General features: G+C 38.1%; 1 protein-coding gene and 1 long non-coding RNA gene across 13 annotated transcripts in view; both read right to left on the bottom strand.

The window, feature by feature from the left end:
- The window catches only part of Fas3 (fasciclin 3), a 292347-nt gene that overhangs the window by 72664 nt on the left and 200127 nt on the right, over positions 1–19556 (bottom strand). For 3 of the 11 annotated variants that reach the window (XM_086830393.1, XM_020945116.2, XM_020945118.2), the window contains exon 1: positions 12977–13697. The exons of 6 other annotated variants lie outside the window; for them this stretch is intronic. In XM_086830393.1, the coding sequence (XP_086686519.1) occupies positions 12977–13019 (43 nt within the window). In that variant the 5' untranslated portion in view covers positions 13020–13697. Of the gene's footprint in view, positions 1–12976; positions 13875–19556 lie in introns of those variants that run through there. 2 more of the 11 variants (XM_020945114.2, XM_020945117.2) reach the window with 2 other exon arrangements.
- LOC147643964 (uncharacterized) lies at positions 1946–12945 on the bottom strand. 2 transcript variants are annotated; one of them, XR_015271106.1, is made up of 3 exons: positions 2482–12945; positions 2322–2417; positions 1946–2265 (listed from the first exon to the last, which is right to left on the bottom strand). It is a non-coding gene; the product is annotated as an uncharacterized LOC147643964 (long non-coding RNA). The 2 variants fall into 2 exon arrangements; XR_015271107.1 differs by having other exon boundaries at positions 1946–2212.

The following is a 19556-nucleotide window of genomic DNA, read 5'->3' as shown; positions in this document are numbered from 1 at the left end:
CCGAGAACCGAGAACCGAAATCCCAACTAAAGTGCTTCTAGTCCGCAAGTTGCTGGCTTTTGTTGGGCTGCTGTCAAGCCGGTCGCTCAGTTTATGGCCAACCGTTAAATTGGACTTGGTTGCAGTCGCTGTTTATCGCTGACAAAAAGGTTTTACTTGACCCAGTCAAGAGCCAACTACAGTTGCCACTACCGCCGGAGCAGTGGTAGTTGGCTTCGGGCTGGGCTGAACTGGGCTGGGCCCCTTCAAACTGGGTCGATTTGCTCTGGCTATGGCTTTTGAGCCGGAGTTTTGTTGCTCGAATGGCGTAGAAGCAGTTGCAGGCAATGGTTACACAGAAAGAAACACTTGAACGAAACTTTGACTAATAATGAGGGAGTTTTTGAATGATTTGAAGGAAATATTGGAATCATTATAGAGTGTTTTTTGTTGTTGTTGGAGTATATATCTACCGATATCTTATAACAATTTTTTACGACAAATTAAAGTTTAAAAATACAAGCCAAAAAATCATTAATTTCAAAGTGGAGAACTTCTTAAAGTTTGTTGTTTTTGTGTTAATTACTCTACATAGCCACATCTACTCATCTCTTGACGCTGATCAAGAATATATATGATTTATAGGGTCGGAAACGACTCCTTCACAGCGTAACAAGATTCTGCCGTGATTAATAATACCCTGCAATTTGTAATTTCTTCAACCGGGAATCATTGTTAAAGTAATCAGAAAACGAGATAATTCTTGATTAAATTCTTTTAAAATCGAGCAATTAAATACTAAATTTCAGTATTTAATAAGTGCAAATAAGCACTAATTTCTCTCTCTGCATGGCTTTGTTACCACTGCAGCTGTTGGCGTTGCTGCTGCAAGTGTAGCCGATGTTGCTGATGCTGTTTGTGCTGCTGTCGGTAACCATGTTGCCGCTCTGCTCGGCTGCTGCTTAAACAAGCGATGTTGCTGCTGCTTAAGCGATCCATAAGCGATTTTTTGTGCAATATTTGCTGGCGTTGCTGGTGTTTCTGCTTGTCGAGTTTTAAGCAGCCGCTTAAAGATTCGACTGTCTGGCTGGCCTTGATTTAGCAGTAGTTGCTGGTGCTGCTAATGCCCTCGTTTTTGTCCTACCAAGTTCTAAGCCATCTGCAATCACTTAAGTGCAGGAAAATTGAATTTGGGCGCCTAATGACGTTCTACTGGCCGGGTCAGCAGTCGCCCCTCTTTGCCCTTTCACTTAAGCCGGCTTTTACTTAGTTGGCGACAAAGTTGTAAACCATTTACGAGGCATCCGTTGTCTGGGGCAGAAAAACAAAAAATACAACAAAAAAGCAACTTGTGGAGTGCACAGATTGCAGAGCAAGTTAAGCCAAACTAGATTTCCAGAGAGGCAGCAAAACTTGTTCTAAATGCTGCCTGCCAGACCTTGAAATATCTGCGGACAGGCTTTAATCAAGTCTAGTAGCGATTCTTAAACATAACAATTTCGTATAAATACGCAATGATTAAACACAAATAATTGCATTCAAAATTAAGATTTTAGCCTGGAGGCTTACAGAGAGAATTATGTGAAACACATAGGTATTAATTCGTTTATGGATACATAAATTAAGCGAAAAATCAGAATTATTTCCGTGATTTAAGCCAAACAATGGAAAATCAGAAAAACACACATTATAGAGCTATAACTAGAATAATTTTGCACACAGGGACTGGATGCATTAAATAATTTGCCATAATTGGATTATGAAAATAATAATTTTTCACTTATGTTTATATACGAAAAGGGCGGTGTGGCAGTGGTAATGGTCATAATTTTATCGTGTTACAGGCATAATTACAACAATCAAATTTGACCAAATATTGCCAGTTAATAGAACAAATAAAATTCATTATCAATATGTGAAATTATAAAATTTGTGAATGACGCGCCACTTATTGCTCACCATAGCATTTATTTTGTTGGTAAACATTTTAATTACTCCTAGTCGGAGGGGGAAAATGCATTTTCGACTGCCGAATAGTTTGCTCTGCTACGCAAAAGTTCGTTTATGGCTTTAATTCCACATTTTTCTCACTCCAAGCGTCGTGATCGGTGCTAAAAACTTTTCGTCGACACTGTAAATGCCAAGCGACTGGATAGGTGAAAGTTGTTTCTGCTTCTCGGGTGTAAGAGAGTTTTTCGTGTGTTTTTCTGTGAGTTGCCGTCGCTTTTAATTACTGAATTAAATGCGGAAATTAGAAAGATGGAAAGCGATGGGTCAAATGTTTGTCTGTATAAAATATGAGAACATTTCATTCGCTCTATATGGGAATTTATATTACAGACATGATTCTCTGCTCCGGTGAAAGTTACCAGTTTTTGAAGGGCGTAGAAAACGAAATTGTGAGAACGGGGAAATTGGAAATTCAAGTGGTAAAGTTGCTAGAAAATTAATACATAAAATAGTTATGATGCAAGAATTTAATCAGAGAATGTTACTCAATACCTTAGACTTTATTTTAATGGCTGTTATCACCGAGAGCCCCAAAAGGTGAGTTCGTTATCAAGAAAACCATGCGAGAATGCCTTGACAGAGTTTATTTACCTGCCTTTTTAGAGCTTTAACTTGGCATTAATAATTAATTGGCACTATTTAACCCTAGAGACATTTCACCCCGCCCTCCAGTTCGTGTTCATCCTCGTATAATCCACAGCGACACACTTGAACTTTTTACCAGCCATTCCCCCCATTTTTGTTTACCAAGAATACGTTTTTTTATTTAGACCGTCTTACTACTGGGGCCAAAAGTGGCAAATAAAAAATAGTATTTATATAAAGTCAAGTCGCTGACTGATAAATCCCGCACACTATCTGACTTGGGTAGACTAGCAAAAGAAAAGAGTCTAGAATAAATGGAAATATTCATTCCGAGCGATAAGTTAACAGGCGTGACTAAGCCCAAAGCTGGTTAAGGGGAAAAAACTTTGGCTCTCTCTCTGTACAGTTTTTTATAGTTATAGTTACCCCGTCTTCTTGGCAAGCCCTTTTCCGCAACTTTTATATATTAAATGCCATAAAGTGAAAAACTTTCCTGTCTGTCTGCCTGTCGGCCTGACTCACGCACTCACACGCTCACTTAGAAAGTAATTACCTTAAAAAAATATGGCCAAAAAGTGTGGGCAAGCGGGGTAGGGTTATTCCCAGTAGAAGTGCGTGTGTTGTGCAATTTATTTAAATTTAATTTTAATTCTATGTGTTTTTCGGCCGCTTTTATTGCCGAAGCTTTTCACTTTTTTCCTGCATTTCTTTCGTTGTGATAAGGGCCTAGTCACGCACGCCATTAGGCCGTAATGAAAACTTAATAAAGAGACGTGAACGAAAGTCGAGGGAAGCAAGCCCTTTACAGGCCATCCAATCAAACCGAATAAAGAGTTGGCCAGGCCAACATACCTGCTGCCAGCCCTTCGAATTGACATGTTAATATGCTAACATCAATCCTAATCTCGGTCGAGTCAGTCTGTCAATCTTTGTGTTCAATGGAGGCTATTGTCTGGCCAATAAATGAGTAAATGACTGGCACACACCCCCTCTCATTGAGACACACACACACCTAAAGAGAGTATTGTTTCGGGATATCCAATTCCTGTTCACAGGAAGAAATAAGAGTAATTAAGTTAAGATATTCTCTTTTTTAAATTGTTTTCTTCATCTCATTTGCATAGAAACAACTTGTACAAATTCTTAATATTTTTAATTGTAAGATATCTTTTTTACACAATTTTCGGTCAGTGCAGCAGCAGCAGCAGCAGTAACAGTAACCAGCCTGCCAGCTGACAACTGTTTTGTTGCACGAACATAAGACATTTATCAAATTAAACATAATTTTCAGGGAGATGGCAGCCGAGATTGCCTAGCCGCAGGAGCACTTGTTTGTGTGTGGCCAAGGTGTAGGATCCACACCCCCTCCCAACCTCGTTAACCCATGATTGCCACACTCCCCTCACTGCCCACTGTGTGAAATGAGAGCTAAGCCCAACAATGGACGTATAACGAGCCCCTGGCATGGCATCTCATCTACACTGTCCACTAACCACCATACACTGTCCTCCCACTCCACAAATTGGCAGTGTCTCTAACCGTCTTAATTGCCAGCCAAACAAATTTAGACATTTATGGTGAGTGCCTGTCCGCACCCGGAATTATCATTAGCAGCAGAAAAATATGGAAGACAACAAACAGCTTTTAATTATGTGTATGGGATGTGTGCAAATATTAGTTATGGCTTGGAAAAGCGTAAACGCACATGACGTATAATCATACATAGAGTTTTAAGTGTAGTATATTACTCTACAATAAAGAAACAATTGCTAATGCCTTTTGGTGGGTGTTTTTCTTACAAGTAACAACAGAAATCAATCACCATACTTTCAATGATGAATTCATGAATAATCTTTAGCTTCTCTTTAACTAATTAATTAGTATTATTCCCCATTTCCTTTCCCTTACTTTTTTTGTGTGACAAGCAAGTCAGACTTGTTGAGGATCCGAGTTCAGGCACCACGCCCCCTCCAGTCAGACTCAAAAAAGCAATAAAATGAAATTAAATGGGTCAAACCTGAAACCTGAAACTGTCAAATTGGCGGCTCCCTCGAGGGGGTTCTGTGCGGGGTGTTAACTCGCTTTTCACACAGACCTTTTCCGTTGGTTACTTCTTTTGTGTTTTGTATTTTTTTTTAAAAGTCAAACAGCCAAGAAGCGAATGAAAAAAGTTGAGCAAATACAACGTGCAAGCACTACAAATATAAAATAATTAACTTTAACAATTCTCTCACACAGCCACACATACACTCGGTCGCTGACTACCTCTCTTTTTTCAGCTCTCGCTCCCTCTCTTTCTCTCTCTCTCTCTCTCCGCCAACACCCATTGAATAAACAAAAAACATAAACGAGAGAAAAATTACAACAACAACAACAGAACCAAATAAAAGGCAATAATGTAGAACAGCTAAGGCAACAAAAGTCAACAACAATAATAACAGTTAAAGATATTAACACACTGCCAGCCATTACGCATGTGTGCGTGCTTTGGTTTTTTACGCTTCAAAGAGAACAGTCGGGAAAAAATATACAACAACAACAACATAAACACTACAAGGTAAAAGAAAAACGTAGAAATACTTGTAGAAATGTTGGGAAATAAAAACAGCCAAGTAATAATGAACTAAAATGGAAACTAGTTGGAAACAACACACACAGCGAAAAGTCAAATAAAATACGAAAAAAGCACTGAAAACACTGAAAACACACAGAAACCGGTTCTGTGTTGTATCCGTGAGATACGAAATTAAAAATCCGGCAGAGAGGGGGGAACGGAGAGCGAACAAACTTTAGCATTTCAGAGATATATAACCAAAGATTGTTCGTTTTGTTCGAAGCTTTTGTTCGCAGGTAGCTGATGATGAAGCCAGGGCGTAGTAGTTACTACCAAGAAAAACATGGCACGAATGCGAGTCTCTGAACTCGTATTTTTTTCTGGTGGCTTAGACTTGTTGCTAAGGTCTACAAATGAGCACAATTTTTGGGTCAGAACAATGGAAGGGGTTGGTTTTTTGCGAGTTGAAGCTTGAATTATGGATTACATAAATTTAATTATAACTAATGTAATTTTTTATATTTTAAGCAGTTAAGTTTACAGTCAAGAATATCTATAAATTACACAAAAATAAATTGTAAAAAAGTAAATATTTCCACAGTGAGTCAACCTCCAACACCAGCTTACTCATAGTTATTTCAAAAATAAATCATTGTAGGGAATACAGTTATTTTTCTACCTTTATTTTCTCTTTAACCATTTCTGCCTTGATTAATTATTTATAAAAAATGCAATGTATATCTTTTAACGATTTATATACTTGTATTTTCTCCCATTTAAATCTTATTTAAGGCACGTTTCACTTTATATTAAGCAGTGCATTCATAACCAATTAAAGCTGATTATGAATATTTAATAATTGCAATTATTTATTTCAGCAAGACATGTTTTCATTCACAACACACAATCTGTTTCATACATTTTATGATTGGCTTTTTTCCCCGCTGATTATTATTATCTTTTCGATAATTCCTTTTACCCAGTTTTCTTTTGTTGAATTTCCAATGAGTATCTCGGAGAAAAAACTTCTGTCTGTTGATTGATTTGCTTAGCCGTATTAATGTCCATGTGAATACGGCTTGATTACTTATTATTTAAACCGTTTTTGCATCCTAAATGATTGGTTAATTTATGGCAGTAATTTTTTGCCGTCATTAATTTTTCTCGCACTCCCATCTGCTTACCGATGCTTATTTACGTTCGTGTCGAACCTCGACCCGTGTGTTCAGTGCACAAATGCATTATGATTTGATATAATTAATAATTATAATGCCCAGCGCAACATTATTTTCAATTATTTTGCACTTTCGGGGTCATCAGGAAGCCCCGTGCCACCGAAAAAATCGAGAGCCGGAAACAGCCAGTCCGAAGGCCCCAAAAACCGAGCCAATAAGTCAGTCTGCTGCATTGGTTCGACCATTCAATTTAGTCAGTCATGTAAATTTAATTAAAACTGCACATTTAATTAAAATACGGAAATATTCACAGTTAGGCCAACCTCGCCACGCCCCCTCACTGATTATGATTTAATGCTGCAATTACAGGGCATTTTCTTCCTTCAATCGAATGCCATTTGAAAGCTAACCATAATAGAATAGAAAAACGATGTTCAAATATTGATTAAATTACGAAGGACCAGGGCGTGCCTGAATAGAATGAGATGTAAGTGTATATATGCGTTCGGCAATTTCGACATTGATGAAATTTTAATTGAATTTATGGCCAACCAGAAAGGAAACTAACTTCGGCATGCTGAAGTTTATATACCCTTGCAGTTTGCAATCGATTTAAAGGATTTAATCGGAAATCTATCTAAACTAAACTATTCGTATTATGACTGATCTTTCCCCAACTTCAATTTATTTTAAAAAACGTATAACTAATAAAACAATGCATTACTTCTATTTCGGAAAACTCCATAGGTAAATAAATCTGTATACTCGATTTAATATTTAATAAAATACAAATTTTTATAAATTTTTGACAATTTTAACGACTTTAAAAAAGTTTGAAAAAACTTAATTTTTTTCGGACATAGCTAGATCGATTCAGCTGTTGATGCTGATCAAGAATATATATGATTTATAGGGTCGGAAATGATTCCTTCACACCGTGACAAGCTTCTGACTAAAACTAGAATGCTCTGCAAGAGTATTAAAATATGGAAACATGTGTGGTATGCCCTGTTATGAATGATGGCCATAAGCCCCGAGATCATAATTCCGGCCATATTGTGTGTGGCAAATTATTTTACATTTCCAATTAGCTAATGTCTAAAGGGATATAAATGTGACGAGGGAAAGAATCTGAGAAGATTTTGGGTTTATTACTTTACAACAGCATCTAAGCGTGCTCTAGAAAAATCTTTGTAACATTTATTTTCTATGCGAAATAACAATATAATTTGTCCAACTCAAATTGCATTCCTCACATGTTGGCTTCCCTTCACTCGGTTCTATAACTGACCAAATAAAACTCAGGGAAATATTATCAGACTTTAGTGGAGCGTTCGTATGTGTATGTTGTGTTGACTGATAAGGAACACCTTGTATACTATACTGTGGCCCATGCCTCCTCACCTGCCCACGCGGCCAGTAACCCACATAAAGCTTATCTAATCGCCAGCATTTTCCCCATGAGACCCAAAACAAAAACACAGAACCGAGAAACCCAGCGCAACTTCTGGATGTATATTCATGCAACTGGAATTGCAGGTGGATTTGTAAGCTAGTAATGCACTGAACGAAATAAGTTTGCTATTTTTTATAATTAAGTAATTAAGCATATAGTTATTAAAAGGAATTTATGAATATTTTATATTTAAAGAGTAATTAAGATGTGTAAGAAATTCATAGAATTCAAAGAGAATAAATTGAATATTTTCTAATTACTGGAAGAGGTGAAACAAATCGTTTTAATAAATATTCTTTTAAAATGTTTAGTCTCGTGCATTATTATTCCTTTTTTATCTCATCAAATGAAAGCCAAATTTTTCTGTGTGCATTTTATCAAGAGCCCAAATCATGACCCAAATCAAAGCCAACTGCATTGAGCTCCAAATAAAAAGAAGCAATGGAAATGTGTGTAATGGCCAAACAAACCTGACACAATTCCCCCGATCCGATCCGTTGCGACCGACTAAGAGATATAGAAGATATGGAAAGGGGAAGAAATCGTGCGAGAGAATATGGGAAAGTTGAGTCAATCAAGCGAGCTTATTTCTATTCACGTCAAATTAGTCGATTACTTGGCTCGACCAACTGTGCTCCGTACGCAACCTGCATGGGTGAGTAACAACTCGACAGAGCTTATGTGTGATTCACCACCATCACAGCCAAGCCAGCTCAGCTGCCCCGCCAGCAGAATAAATAAATAATTTTCGTTTGAATATAAAGAAAAACAATAATTGCAATTATCATCAAGCGAGTACTCGAGCGAGCGCGTACGTTCGACTAAAAATAACAATCGACATCACAAAATGGGTTGTGCGAGCTGCAGTTTTTGTGTGCTTTGGAAAAAGGGAAAACGGGAAAGTGGCCGGGGAATGGGAAGCACAATGGTACGTGATGATAACCACAAAAATTAAGGACGAAAGAGATTTCAAGCGGAACATACAGAGTCACCAAATCACTGATTCAACTGTACTTTTTCTTCTAAAAAAAAGTACACATTTTTCGCGATTTAATTAATGAATAATAAATAATTTAAATCCCAGCAATGTGCTGATAAAGGTTTACATGGATCTTTCTGTAAACATTGAACTACTTGGATATAACTTTTCAGCTTCATAATGCCTTTTTGAGAACCCAGAGTTTACGGATTTTTTCTTAAAATTTTTGGCCACGTTTCCACGTTGTTAGTACGTGCTCGTAAAGACAATTCAGTGCCGTAGAATCGATCACAAGTTTGTCTCATTCTGAGAGACCGGAGACTCCCGTGTACACACACTTGTTTGCAGTTTTCAGAGCCCCAAAAACAGGAGCAGCAGTGGCGGAAAACGAGGGGAAAATGGGAAACTTTTCCATAAGCCGAGGCAACTTTTTGCCGGCTTTCCCGCTTTCCTTTCTTTTATTGTCTTTTCAACTGTTTTGTCGGGGCGAGAGCAAAGGGAGCAGAATAAGTAGGGTAGATCCCCATTATATTTAATTTGCCTGGCATACGCTTTGTCAATATCGCACTTGTCGCCCCACCACTCCCCTCTCGTGCTATCTTGGCCCGAAAATTCCAACATGGCCCAAAGCGTTGCCAACTTCCTGTGCAGCGCCGCACACTCCTTCATAGAAGATGTGCATTTATATATACATATGTACGAATATATATCTACAAAGGATGCATGCAAATGTTGTTGCTCTGCTGTTGACATTGTTCAGTCATTTTTCAGCAAATTAGTCATGAAATTGTGCATTTCTATTTGTCTCTGTGTCGGCCGAAAATGGCACAATTCGTAAATAAAACTGCGTGTTCACGAAAATATAGTGTGAAATGTGCGAAAATTGAATTGAATGGCGATAAAAGCGAATTCTCTACCGACACAAATCAATTGATTGTCGAAACAGATAAACAGAGAAACTATCAATGTCAGAATGGGCCAATTAAACTCTGTTTTAGTTTAAATTTAAATATAAGATACAAAAATGTATTAAAGTAGAAAAAAGAAAGGAAGCTAACTTCGGGAAAGCCGAAGTTCTATTAGGAAATTCCCAAGCAGTCAATAAATAATAGATTGATGAGAGACCCGGCACTATCCAAAAGCAAACAATTAAAAGGCGGGCATAATAGTAGAATGAATTTGAAAGGAGCCGCTGCCCATGCCCTACTCTCCTCCGCTCTCCCACCCGATTTTCATTAAGGGAATTCACTACCGAAAAAACTATAGCCCCGCAGCGCGATAAAGCTTTTGTGTCCTTTTGGCTTTGGTTGTACGCTTTTTGCAACGTTTCACAGTTACTGCAAAAGTGTTCAGTCGGTCGCTTGGACTGGACTCTGCACTGGACCAGGTAGCTAGCCCAAGCAAAAAGCCAAAATGAAACGATGTTATGAATATGAATGAGAGACGGGGGCAGCCCAGCCCTTCTTGCCTGCATCTCTCTACGATTCCCATTGCAATTACCATAGGTAGAAAAAGAGTTGAAAATTATGTATGTCATGGGTATGGTTTGGGTGGCATTGGATTGTCCAAAAAAGATATATATGTAGTATAGACGCAGTCACAGTCACATTTGGAGTCACAGTAACAGTAACAGTTTCCCACCAGTCACTGTCCGAGAACGAGGGAAAAATGCCGGCAAACTGGGCAAACATTGCACGTATTTAATTCAATGCCCTGGTTCTTTTTGTTACCAGCTGGTATTATATATCCTAGTACATACAGTTCCTAGTATAGGAACATGCCTCAATTGGTGCCCAATAAAATGCATAAATGCTGAACCGTTTTTGTTCGTCATAACTAAATACGTCACGAATGGAGTTCCTTTCGGCCATTTGAATTACTGTGAATGGGTTTTTCGGATGCAATGCCTTATTTACATGCTGCACATGTCTTCTATTTTACTTTTTTTGTCCCCCTGCACAAAGGCTATAAAACCAAGCTGGGAAAGTTTGCAAAAAGATGTTGTGGGTGGATTTATAATGGGACAAGTACTTATTTGGTTGAGCTAAGCAGTTAAAATCAAAATTTTGTGCTATATATATCTCATCTGATTGTATGGCAGTTGAAGATGAAATAAAAATAAAGAGTACATTTTTAAACATTAAATATTTAAAATATTTAATTTGAGCCCCTTTACTGCTTGAGAGCACACATCCATAATTAAAAGATCCTTTTTAACTCTTTTTAATATTTAATAAATTAAATTAAATGTTTTGAAACTATTTTCTAAGGAACTACAATGATTGTATCTTGCTGGGAACTTTCTAGGGTATCAATTGATCGGCTAGCTATGTTTCAAAGCTGAAAAATGGTTTCATGGACCCAGGGCCGGAGCAGCATTAAACATTTATAATTGCAAGACAACAGGCCAGGCCAGGCAGCCGGCAACTGATGCGATGTCTGCGATGCGTCAGTCCTATAAAAATGTAAAAGTATTCAGTGTGAAGTGCCAAAGCCCTGCTAGAAAGGAGAGGGACAGAGGGGGCAGTGGATCCCTGCTTTATTTTTTTTCGGTTTGCTGCAGGACTTTATTCTGCCCCACCCCCACCACCACTTTTTTCGTGCAGTTTTTGCATTTACATTTTCGTGAACCTTTGAAAGGTTGCAGCGGCAGCAGAAGGCTTAGCGAGTTGAATAAAATGTTGCGCTGTCTTAAAGTCACGTCACGGGGGAGTTCGAGGGGCCGGGCGGGAGTGGGTGCTCCTGCCGAGGGGTTGTGGCGGTAATGAGACAGCTGCAGAAGCAAAAGCAAACGCAACAGCTCTGCTCGACTCGGCTCCATGTGCCGTGTGTTGTGTTAATGTTGTTAGGCTTTAGCATAAACCAGCATCTTCTTTTTCAGCTAATGAGAAATCTGTCTGTTTCTCTCTACAGCTACAGCTACAGCTTCAGCTCCAGGCCCATCTCCCTGTCCTTTTTTCGCTGGCGTAATAAGAGGGTACAAAATAATAAGCACAGGCTGTGTGTGTGTGTAGGGACATTGAGGGATTTTAATTAAATACGACCCACGACCCACCCAGCACACAGACAGACAGATAGATAGATGGAGTTTTTTGGGCCCCGGGATGATGAGGCATAGAATTTATATCCGCATTCGTCGCAAATACTGAGATGAAAGTAATGCTCAAGTGGATGTTGATGTTGTTTCTTAATTTCAAGGATGCATGATGGCACAAGTAGCCGGCATTGTTTCTAAACTGACTTGAGACTAATTAAAGGCTGGGAAATTAAGAAATAAATACTTTTCACGAATGTAATTAATCAAAATATTAATGTAGCCTCTCCACCTATGCAATCATGTTTCTCCCTTCATATATTCTTTACCCAATAAATAGATTCAAATACAATGTTAAGAAATTACTGCAGAAATTCAATAACAATTTATATAATAAATTTTAAAACTCACGTTCTAAGCCCCTCATACCGATCTTGAATTCAATTAAAATGGCAAAACCCATAAAACATTCCCCTATAAAAAACTCAATGAAACTGTTTATAGACCCTACCAAAAGTCATAAAAACTGAGCACAACTATGCAATCAAAACCTTGTAAAAGAAATCAATTAAAATACCTGCTCCCATCAAGCAAACACCCTTTATTCACCTCAAAGCCAAAAAATCTTTAGAAAAGCCCAACTCTATTTGTGTTAGATGCTGGTTGTTGACCTTTTTAAGCCGGTGCGGTGTCGGCGCATGGCAAATGTCAGCTGACGCAGCTGTACTCTCCACGCAAAAGGTCACACTTGATGCTCGCGATGGGGGCACAGGTTGCAAACGCAGCTTCGGTCACACTCTGAGCATGCGCAATGGGAGTTATGGTTGAAAAAAACGGGGTCAAGCATCGCAAATCGAAGAATAACTATCAATTTCGTGGATTTTGTGATGGACACTTTCACCCGGCCCTCCGGGAGAAATGTGTCGCGTTTGTCTCATCAATCAACCTTTGATATTATTATTTCTTAGCTCAAGAGGTGAGAACACGTTTTAGGGAAAACTTTTTTTGTATCTCACTATTTATTTATAAATATGAAGATTTAAATATTTGTGAGCTCGTGAGCTAACTTTTTCACACATGCGAGGCGAGTCTTAAACGAGCGCGTGATATCATCCCACGAGCGGGTCTTTGGGTCTTAACGTTTTCTCTTAACTGGATTTTTTCCCTCGTTGCTTCTTTGGTTTATTTGTTGTGTTATTCTTACCTGTTAAGATGGCTGCGAGAAATATAAAAACGATCCGTGACATGATTTTGTATTGACTTCCTTTGGCTTCCTTTTATTTACTTTGTGTTTTTTTGTTTGTTTGTGTGCGCTGTAATCCCAGGTTTATTTTTCCGTATTCGGACTTATTTTTTGTGGGACTTGAAAGGAGTGAGGGGTGAGATTTGTGTGTTGTTGCGGTTGCACTTGCTTTAGCTTTTCATGCATAAAATAAAACGTGGAAGTACTTTTCCAGCGGCACTTTACGGCCCGCCTTTAGACTTTATGTGTGTGAGTGTTGTTTTGGGGTGTGTGACTTTCACTGGGATTTTGTTTATTTTTATTATTTTTAGCAATATATATATAATTTTGTTGTTGGGTTATTAATTCGATTATGAGCTATATATCCGATCGCTGTGTGCTTTCCAACTAAAATCGAAGATTTGCGGGAAATATATGGAGCTCAAACACACTGCCTACCGGCACCCACACACCAGACGCACACACATGCACCAGTACACGAACGGGGGCGATACACGAACGACGTCGGACGAGCGAATGAGCGACGCACGAACTCGAGAATTCACGAACTCACAACACACTGAAAACACGAAGCTGGTTCGTAGAGGAGCGAACGAAGCGTTGAATGAACAGCTACCAAACTCGGCAGGCAACTGAATGAAGTTGGCAGCTGAGGCTCAGATACAATGCAGTTTCAATCCATAAGATACTCTGTACGATTCCATAAGCAACATTCTGTTACTCTCTCTGTACATTTCCACAAGCAACATTCTGTTACTCTCTCTGTAAGGCAATATTATGTTACTCTCTCTATACGAAACGACTGAAGTCGCCGTGTTGATAAGGTTGCCAACAGGCCCATGGAGCATGGCAGCGACGCTGGCAGCGACGTCGGCTGCCGTAGAACCACCCCCCTTGGCCCACCAGCATATGCGAACACTCTGCGTATGCCTTTTTTTTAACATGTAAGCAATCGGCGTACTATGGAGTATAAACGGCATCGCTGAACGAAAACTATTAATTTTTGCGTACGATATTTTCAATACAATCATTTCATAGAAGACATACATATACATTATTTTAAATTTAACAGTTATACCTCTTCACAAAGATAGATAACACCGACTATGACACCTTTTATTAAACTTCCTGATATAAAATTAATAACAGTTAATTAATAGTAAAATTAATTATCCAATTTTGAAACAAAACAACTCTTCCATTGTTTTTTGTGTAGATTAAACAATGACTTATGTAGTATGTATCGTAATAATCTTAATCATTACTTGGTTGAGGTAGTAGTATAACATTTGTAGCGAAAAACTCAAATGACCCACTGTGCGACGCCAACTGCGCTGCATCAGAGTGCAATGTTGCTGCAAGCAAGTTGTAAATGTTTCTGCTGCTACATGCGCGACAAGCTAGCAACATTTTATGTTGCTGAGTGTTGCTAGGGTACATGTTGCTGTATTCAGGAGTCAATGTTGCTGGCTGCCTGTTCTAGTTTACGCTCTGCAGCAACTTTGCATGCCTTTTTAGGAGGTACTCATAAATCAGAGGAGTGTATGGGCTACTTATAATGGTAGTCAAATAATCCATAAACCAGAAGCTTTAGGCAGGTTCTAGGAATTTTTAGTTATATATTCTTATGTTTTTTGCGAAGTAGAAAACATTATAATAAAATACAAATAAGAGAGAAACTTTAACCATAACTCATAGATCACACAGTAAAGACGGCCTATGGACTTTGACAAATTCCTTAAGTCACATTCGCATGGTTTATTTAACCTCAATTTACATCATTTGTTCTAGTGGAACTGATCAATAAATTAATATAACACGAGTGCCGAAAAGGGCTACTAATTGGGGCAACCAAACAAAATGCAAACCAAAAATACGACAAATGAAAACAGGCATCGAAGCGAAAAGCCGATGTTTCTATACCCTTGCATTTAGCAATTGGATCCTTCGACGAATCATAGCTAAGGAAAAAATGCATTCATTTCAATTCTAAAAGATACTCTGGGTCAGTTTTTGATAATTTAAAAATATTGAGCCTTTTTATAACAAAACATGGCTAGATCGACTTTAGTCTTCTTTACCGCATTTTGAATGAAATTATATTACCCTGTAACAGTAAAATAGAGGTATCATTCGGTTCTAAACAATGATTATTCTTTGCATGCCGTTGTTATTGTTGTTTCGTTTGATTTGAATTTGTTCGTCTCTTGTGTATTGCAGTTGTAGTTTTCGCCCTTGTTATTGCCGTTGTTGTTGCTTTTGTTGATTTGGCCAAGTTTGCTTTGCTGCCTGCTGTCGCCGATGTTGCCTGCGTCTGCCGGATTTCTGTCTATTTGTCGTTTGATAATCTACCCCCTGCACACCCCGCCACCAATGCCCTTCCCTTGGCTGCTTTTGTTTGCTTGTCGTGTTTTCGAATGGCACACACACTCCCAGACAGGCAGACAGACACACAATTTTCCGACAGAGAGACCGACCGAATCTTTGGCACAGTGGCTCCTCGCTCTTCGCTCCTCCACCACCACAAATATCGAGAGCTTCCCGCTGGGTGTTTGCCATTGTCCCAGATCTCTGGAATAGTTTTCAATTGCGACGACCTGACCCACTCTGATTAGAGTGTGATGTAAACCGATTTATGGCCAAGTCCGCAAACAAAACGGACAGACAGCGGTCAAGTTAAGGAAATTAGTAATGCCTATTTATTTGACACGCTGGCTTACATTTGTTAAGTAAATAAAAACAAATTTAATGATCTAGAAAACTTAAGCAAAAATTATACAAAAATTAAGTGACTTCCGACATAAAGTCTATTTTTAAAAGAGCGCAACGTCTCACATACTTTATACAAGGCCTCTTATTAAGATGTCCTTTAAGGAAATTGTCTCTGTATTACTCATTAAAATTTAATACATTTAATACAATATTAATAAAAAAAATTAAATGTATCCCTTTTTTTCCAGGAAAAATAAACCATTGGGTAGTGCTTTACTGTACCAGCTGCTGCCCAAAAATGTCACATCTCCGAATAATTCGAATAACTCGCAACTGGGGAGCATTTAAATTGCTCAAAATGTCCTGAATTGAGCACCGCTGTCGCCCTTCCCCAATTCTCGATTCATTGCTCTATAATGTATTTACTTCTGCGTTATTACACTCGCCAGCCAGCACCCTTTGCTCTGGCCTCTACCCACCGAAAACCAGGATGCAAATAGTATCAAGCATTTTAAATATAATCAAAGTGCACACATTCAATAAGCTTCGGGGCCAACATTTTGTGTATGAAAAGGTAGACCAAGGCAAACGCCGGGGAATTAAATACTCTTCAAAAACTAAAATAATATAAGTTCTATGAATTTTTTTTTTAATTTTAACTTAATAATTTGTATAGCCTTGCAGGGCATTATAACAGATTTCCGACATTACATTCCATATATATTATGATTGGTGGAAAAATAAATTTCCTATGTCCTATGGCTAACGTAAGAGTATAAAAACTTTCGCTTCTAAGTTTTTATTTTACCCTTCTTCCAGGCTTTCACTATTCCTTTGACTCTTTCCAGTCTTCCTTTAGCTGCAAACTTTTTTACTTTTTTTTTTTTTTTTTGAGTAGTGCATTTTGCATGCAATAAAAATATCGCATGATATACAGAGTGTGTGTTCAGTGTGCAGAGCACTGGAAATTGTAAAATCCAGTCCTATGTGTGTGTGTGCCAGAGGGGAGGGTGTCCTGCCGAAGGAGGCTGAGCGGATATCAAAGGGGAGTGAACTACATGGTGTATATGGTGTGTATATGGAGCTGCTGAGAGCAGACAGCATGTGTTTATTGCCAGCACAAAATGATGATTACACGTAATGTGTAATGGTCAAAATGGGGGCGACGTAGCTGAGTGCGGCGTGAAAAGCCCCGGAAAAGCAGCCGGAATAGCATCAGGCAGAAGAGACGGCAAAAACAAACAGGCGTCCGTCCGTCCGTCCCTTCGTCCCTCCACCTTCCCCTGCCGCCAGCCGGTGGCATCTCCTTGGTTTTGCCATTTTCCGGCTGCTTCAGGAACTACTCGTCGTCGTCGTCGTCCCCCATTTCTACAGAGCTCAGCTTTTCCTACGAGTATTTTCCATATGTGTTGGCTGCATCAACAGCAACAGCCAGCAACATACTAAGGCTATTTCTTGTGCTGCCTTTCAACTTTTGCTTTGAATCCTTATTTTTCGGATCCTCCACAGATTTTGTTTTTAAATTTTAAAGCATTTTCATATTTAGTACATTTTCTTCGAACCTTAAATGGGAGAAACTTGATAAAAAAAAAATGCTGGAAGCCTCAATTGAAACAAGCAGAGGAAAAATGTAAAAAAATATAATGGAAAATATATTTGATAATCTGACGCTACACATTTCCCCTCTTCTTTCACACGCTATCAACGAGCAACCTAAACTTATCAAATTATCATTGCAAGTCACTTCCATGACACTTTCATTACCGAAAAACCTAACACCGGGGCCAAAACAATAAGCGAGCCAAGTTAATGAAATGCGAGGCACCTAGAGAAGTTTAGGGGAGGTGGGAGAGCGGTCCATTGGTATTTGTGATATGGCAAACATGTAAAGCCAAAGAGCCAAGGGAGCTTTTCCGTATGAAGTTACCCGAAAAACATGTAAATTAAGCATCAGTAGGGGCGTCAGGCAGCAACAAAAATGTGGCTGCGGAGGGCGAACGGATGAGCGAGTAAGACCTTGCATTACAATTGAGTTACAGTTACGGTTTCAGTTGTGCAGCCTTTATAGCAAAGGACCTGTGGGTTTTAGGGTGTTAAATATAGCAGCAAGTTCGGAGTTGTTTGTAGGAGCGCCATGTTCATATTGTGCGAAACAATGAATTTATATTCCCTCCCTTTTTATTTCGTTTTGAGTTATGTTTCTGTACTTTTACATAAACACCAGGGAGGGGGTTTCGGGCTGGAAAAGTGAAGTTACTAACAGCAGTTGGAGCGAAAGAATGAAATACTAGAGTTGGGTCACTCTCCGCCAGCTTAACACATTTGACTCTTTTCAAACGTTGCCAGCAAGTTACTTTAACACAGTGCACACAGCAAAAAACAAGGTTAAAGAACAGAAATTCAAACTATACATGCAATATATACTTTTAAATGTAGTTTAAGCAAATATTGTATTAATCCTATATGGGCTTCGCACCCTTATTAATTCAGTAAGAAGTTTAAAACGCAGTGAAGGAGTCATTTCCGACCCTATAAATCATATATATTCTTGATCAGCATGAAAAGGGGAATCTTTCTAGGCATATAGAAAAGAACAAAATTTAAAAAAAAAAAATTTCATAAATTTTATGGGGTTATTTCCATGTTTTCAATTTTAAAAAATCGGCAAAAATTTAAATGCTTTAAAATTGCAATTTGAGTATGCAGATTTGTTAACCTATTAAAAACTAGCACAGAACAGCTTTCCGAATCGGAATTAATGCTTTTTTGCCCGAGTTAGGAGTTTTTAAGCTGTGGTTATAGGAAAATCGTCATACAAATATCGGCCCGAAGAATGCGAATATTTCTACCCTTCTAATTTCAGTAAGAAGTTTAAAACGCAGTGAAGGAGTCATTTCCGACCCTATAAATCATATATATTCTTGATCAGCATGAAAAGGGGAATCTTTCTAGGCATATAGAAAAGAACAAAATTAAAAAAAAAAAATTTTTATAAATTTTATGGGGTTATTTCCATGTTTTCAATTTTAAAAAATCGGCAAAAATTTAAATGCTTTAAAATTGCAATTTGAGTATGCAGATTTGTTAACCTATTAAAAACTAGCACAGAACAGCTTTCCGAATCGGAATCTCTGCTTTTTTGCCCGAGTTAGGAGTTTCTTAAGCTGTTGTTATAGGAAAATCGTCATACAAATATCGGCCCGAAGAATGCGAATATTTCTACCCTTCTAATTTCAGTAAGAAGCTTAAAACGCAGTGAAGGAGTCATTTCCGACCCTATAAATCATATATATTCTTGATCAGCATGAAAAGGGGAATCTTTCTAGGCATATAGAAAAGAACAAATTAAAAAAAAAAAATTTTCATAAATTTTATGGGGTTATTTCCATGTTTTCAATTTTAAAAAATCGGCAAAAATTTAAATGCTTTAAAATTGCAATTTCGGTATAAAGATTTGTTAACCTATTAAAAACTAGCACAGAACAACTTTCCGAATCGGAATTAATGCTTTTTTGCCCGAGTTAGGAGTTTTTAAGCTGTGGTTATAGGAAAATCGTCATACAAATATCGGCCCGAAGAATGCGAATATTTCTACCCTTCTAATTTCAGTAAGAAGCTTAAAACCCAGTGAAGGAGTCATTTCCGACCCTATAAATCAGATATATTCTTGATCAGCATGAAAAGGGGAATCTTTCTAGGCATATAGAAAAGAACAAAATTTTTTTAATTTTTTTTTCATAAATTTTATGGGGTTATTTCCATGTTTTCAATTTTAAAAAATCGGCAAAAATTTAAATGCTTTAAAATTGCAATTTGAGTATGCAGATTT

The sequence above is a fragment of the Drosophila serrata genome, unplaced genomic scaffold (genome assembly GCF_035046125.1).
Source record: "Drosophila serrata isolate PLE 108 unplaced genomic scaffold, ASM3504612v1 contig_240, whole genome shotgun sequence".
NCBI classification, from domain to species: Eukaryota; Metazoa; Arthropoda; class Insecta; order Diptera; family Drosophilidae; genus Drosophila; species Drosophila serrata.
The sequence above is the reverse complement of the archived record's forward strand: the minus strand, read 5'-3'. Positions and strand labels throughout refer to the sequence as shown.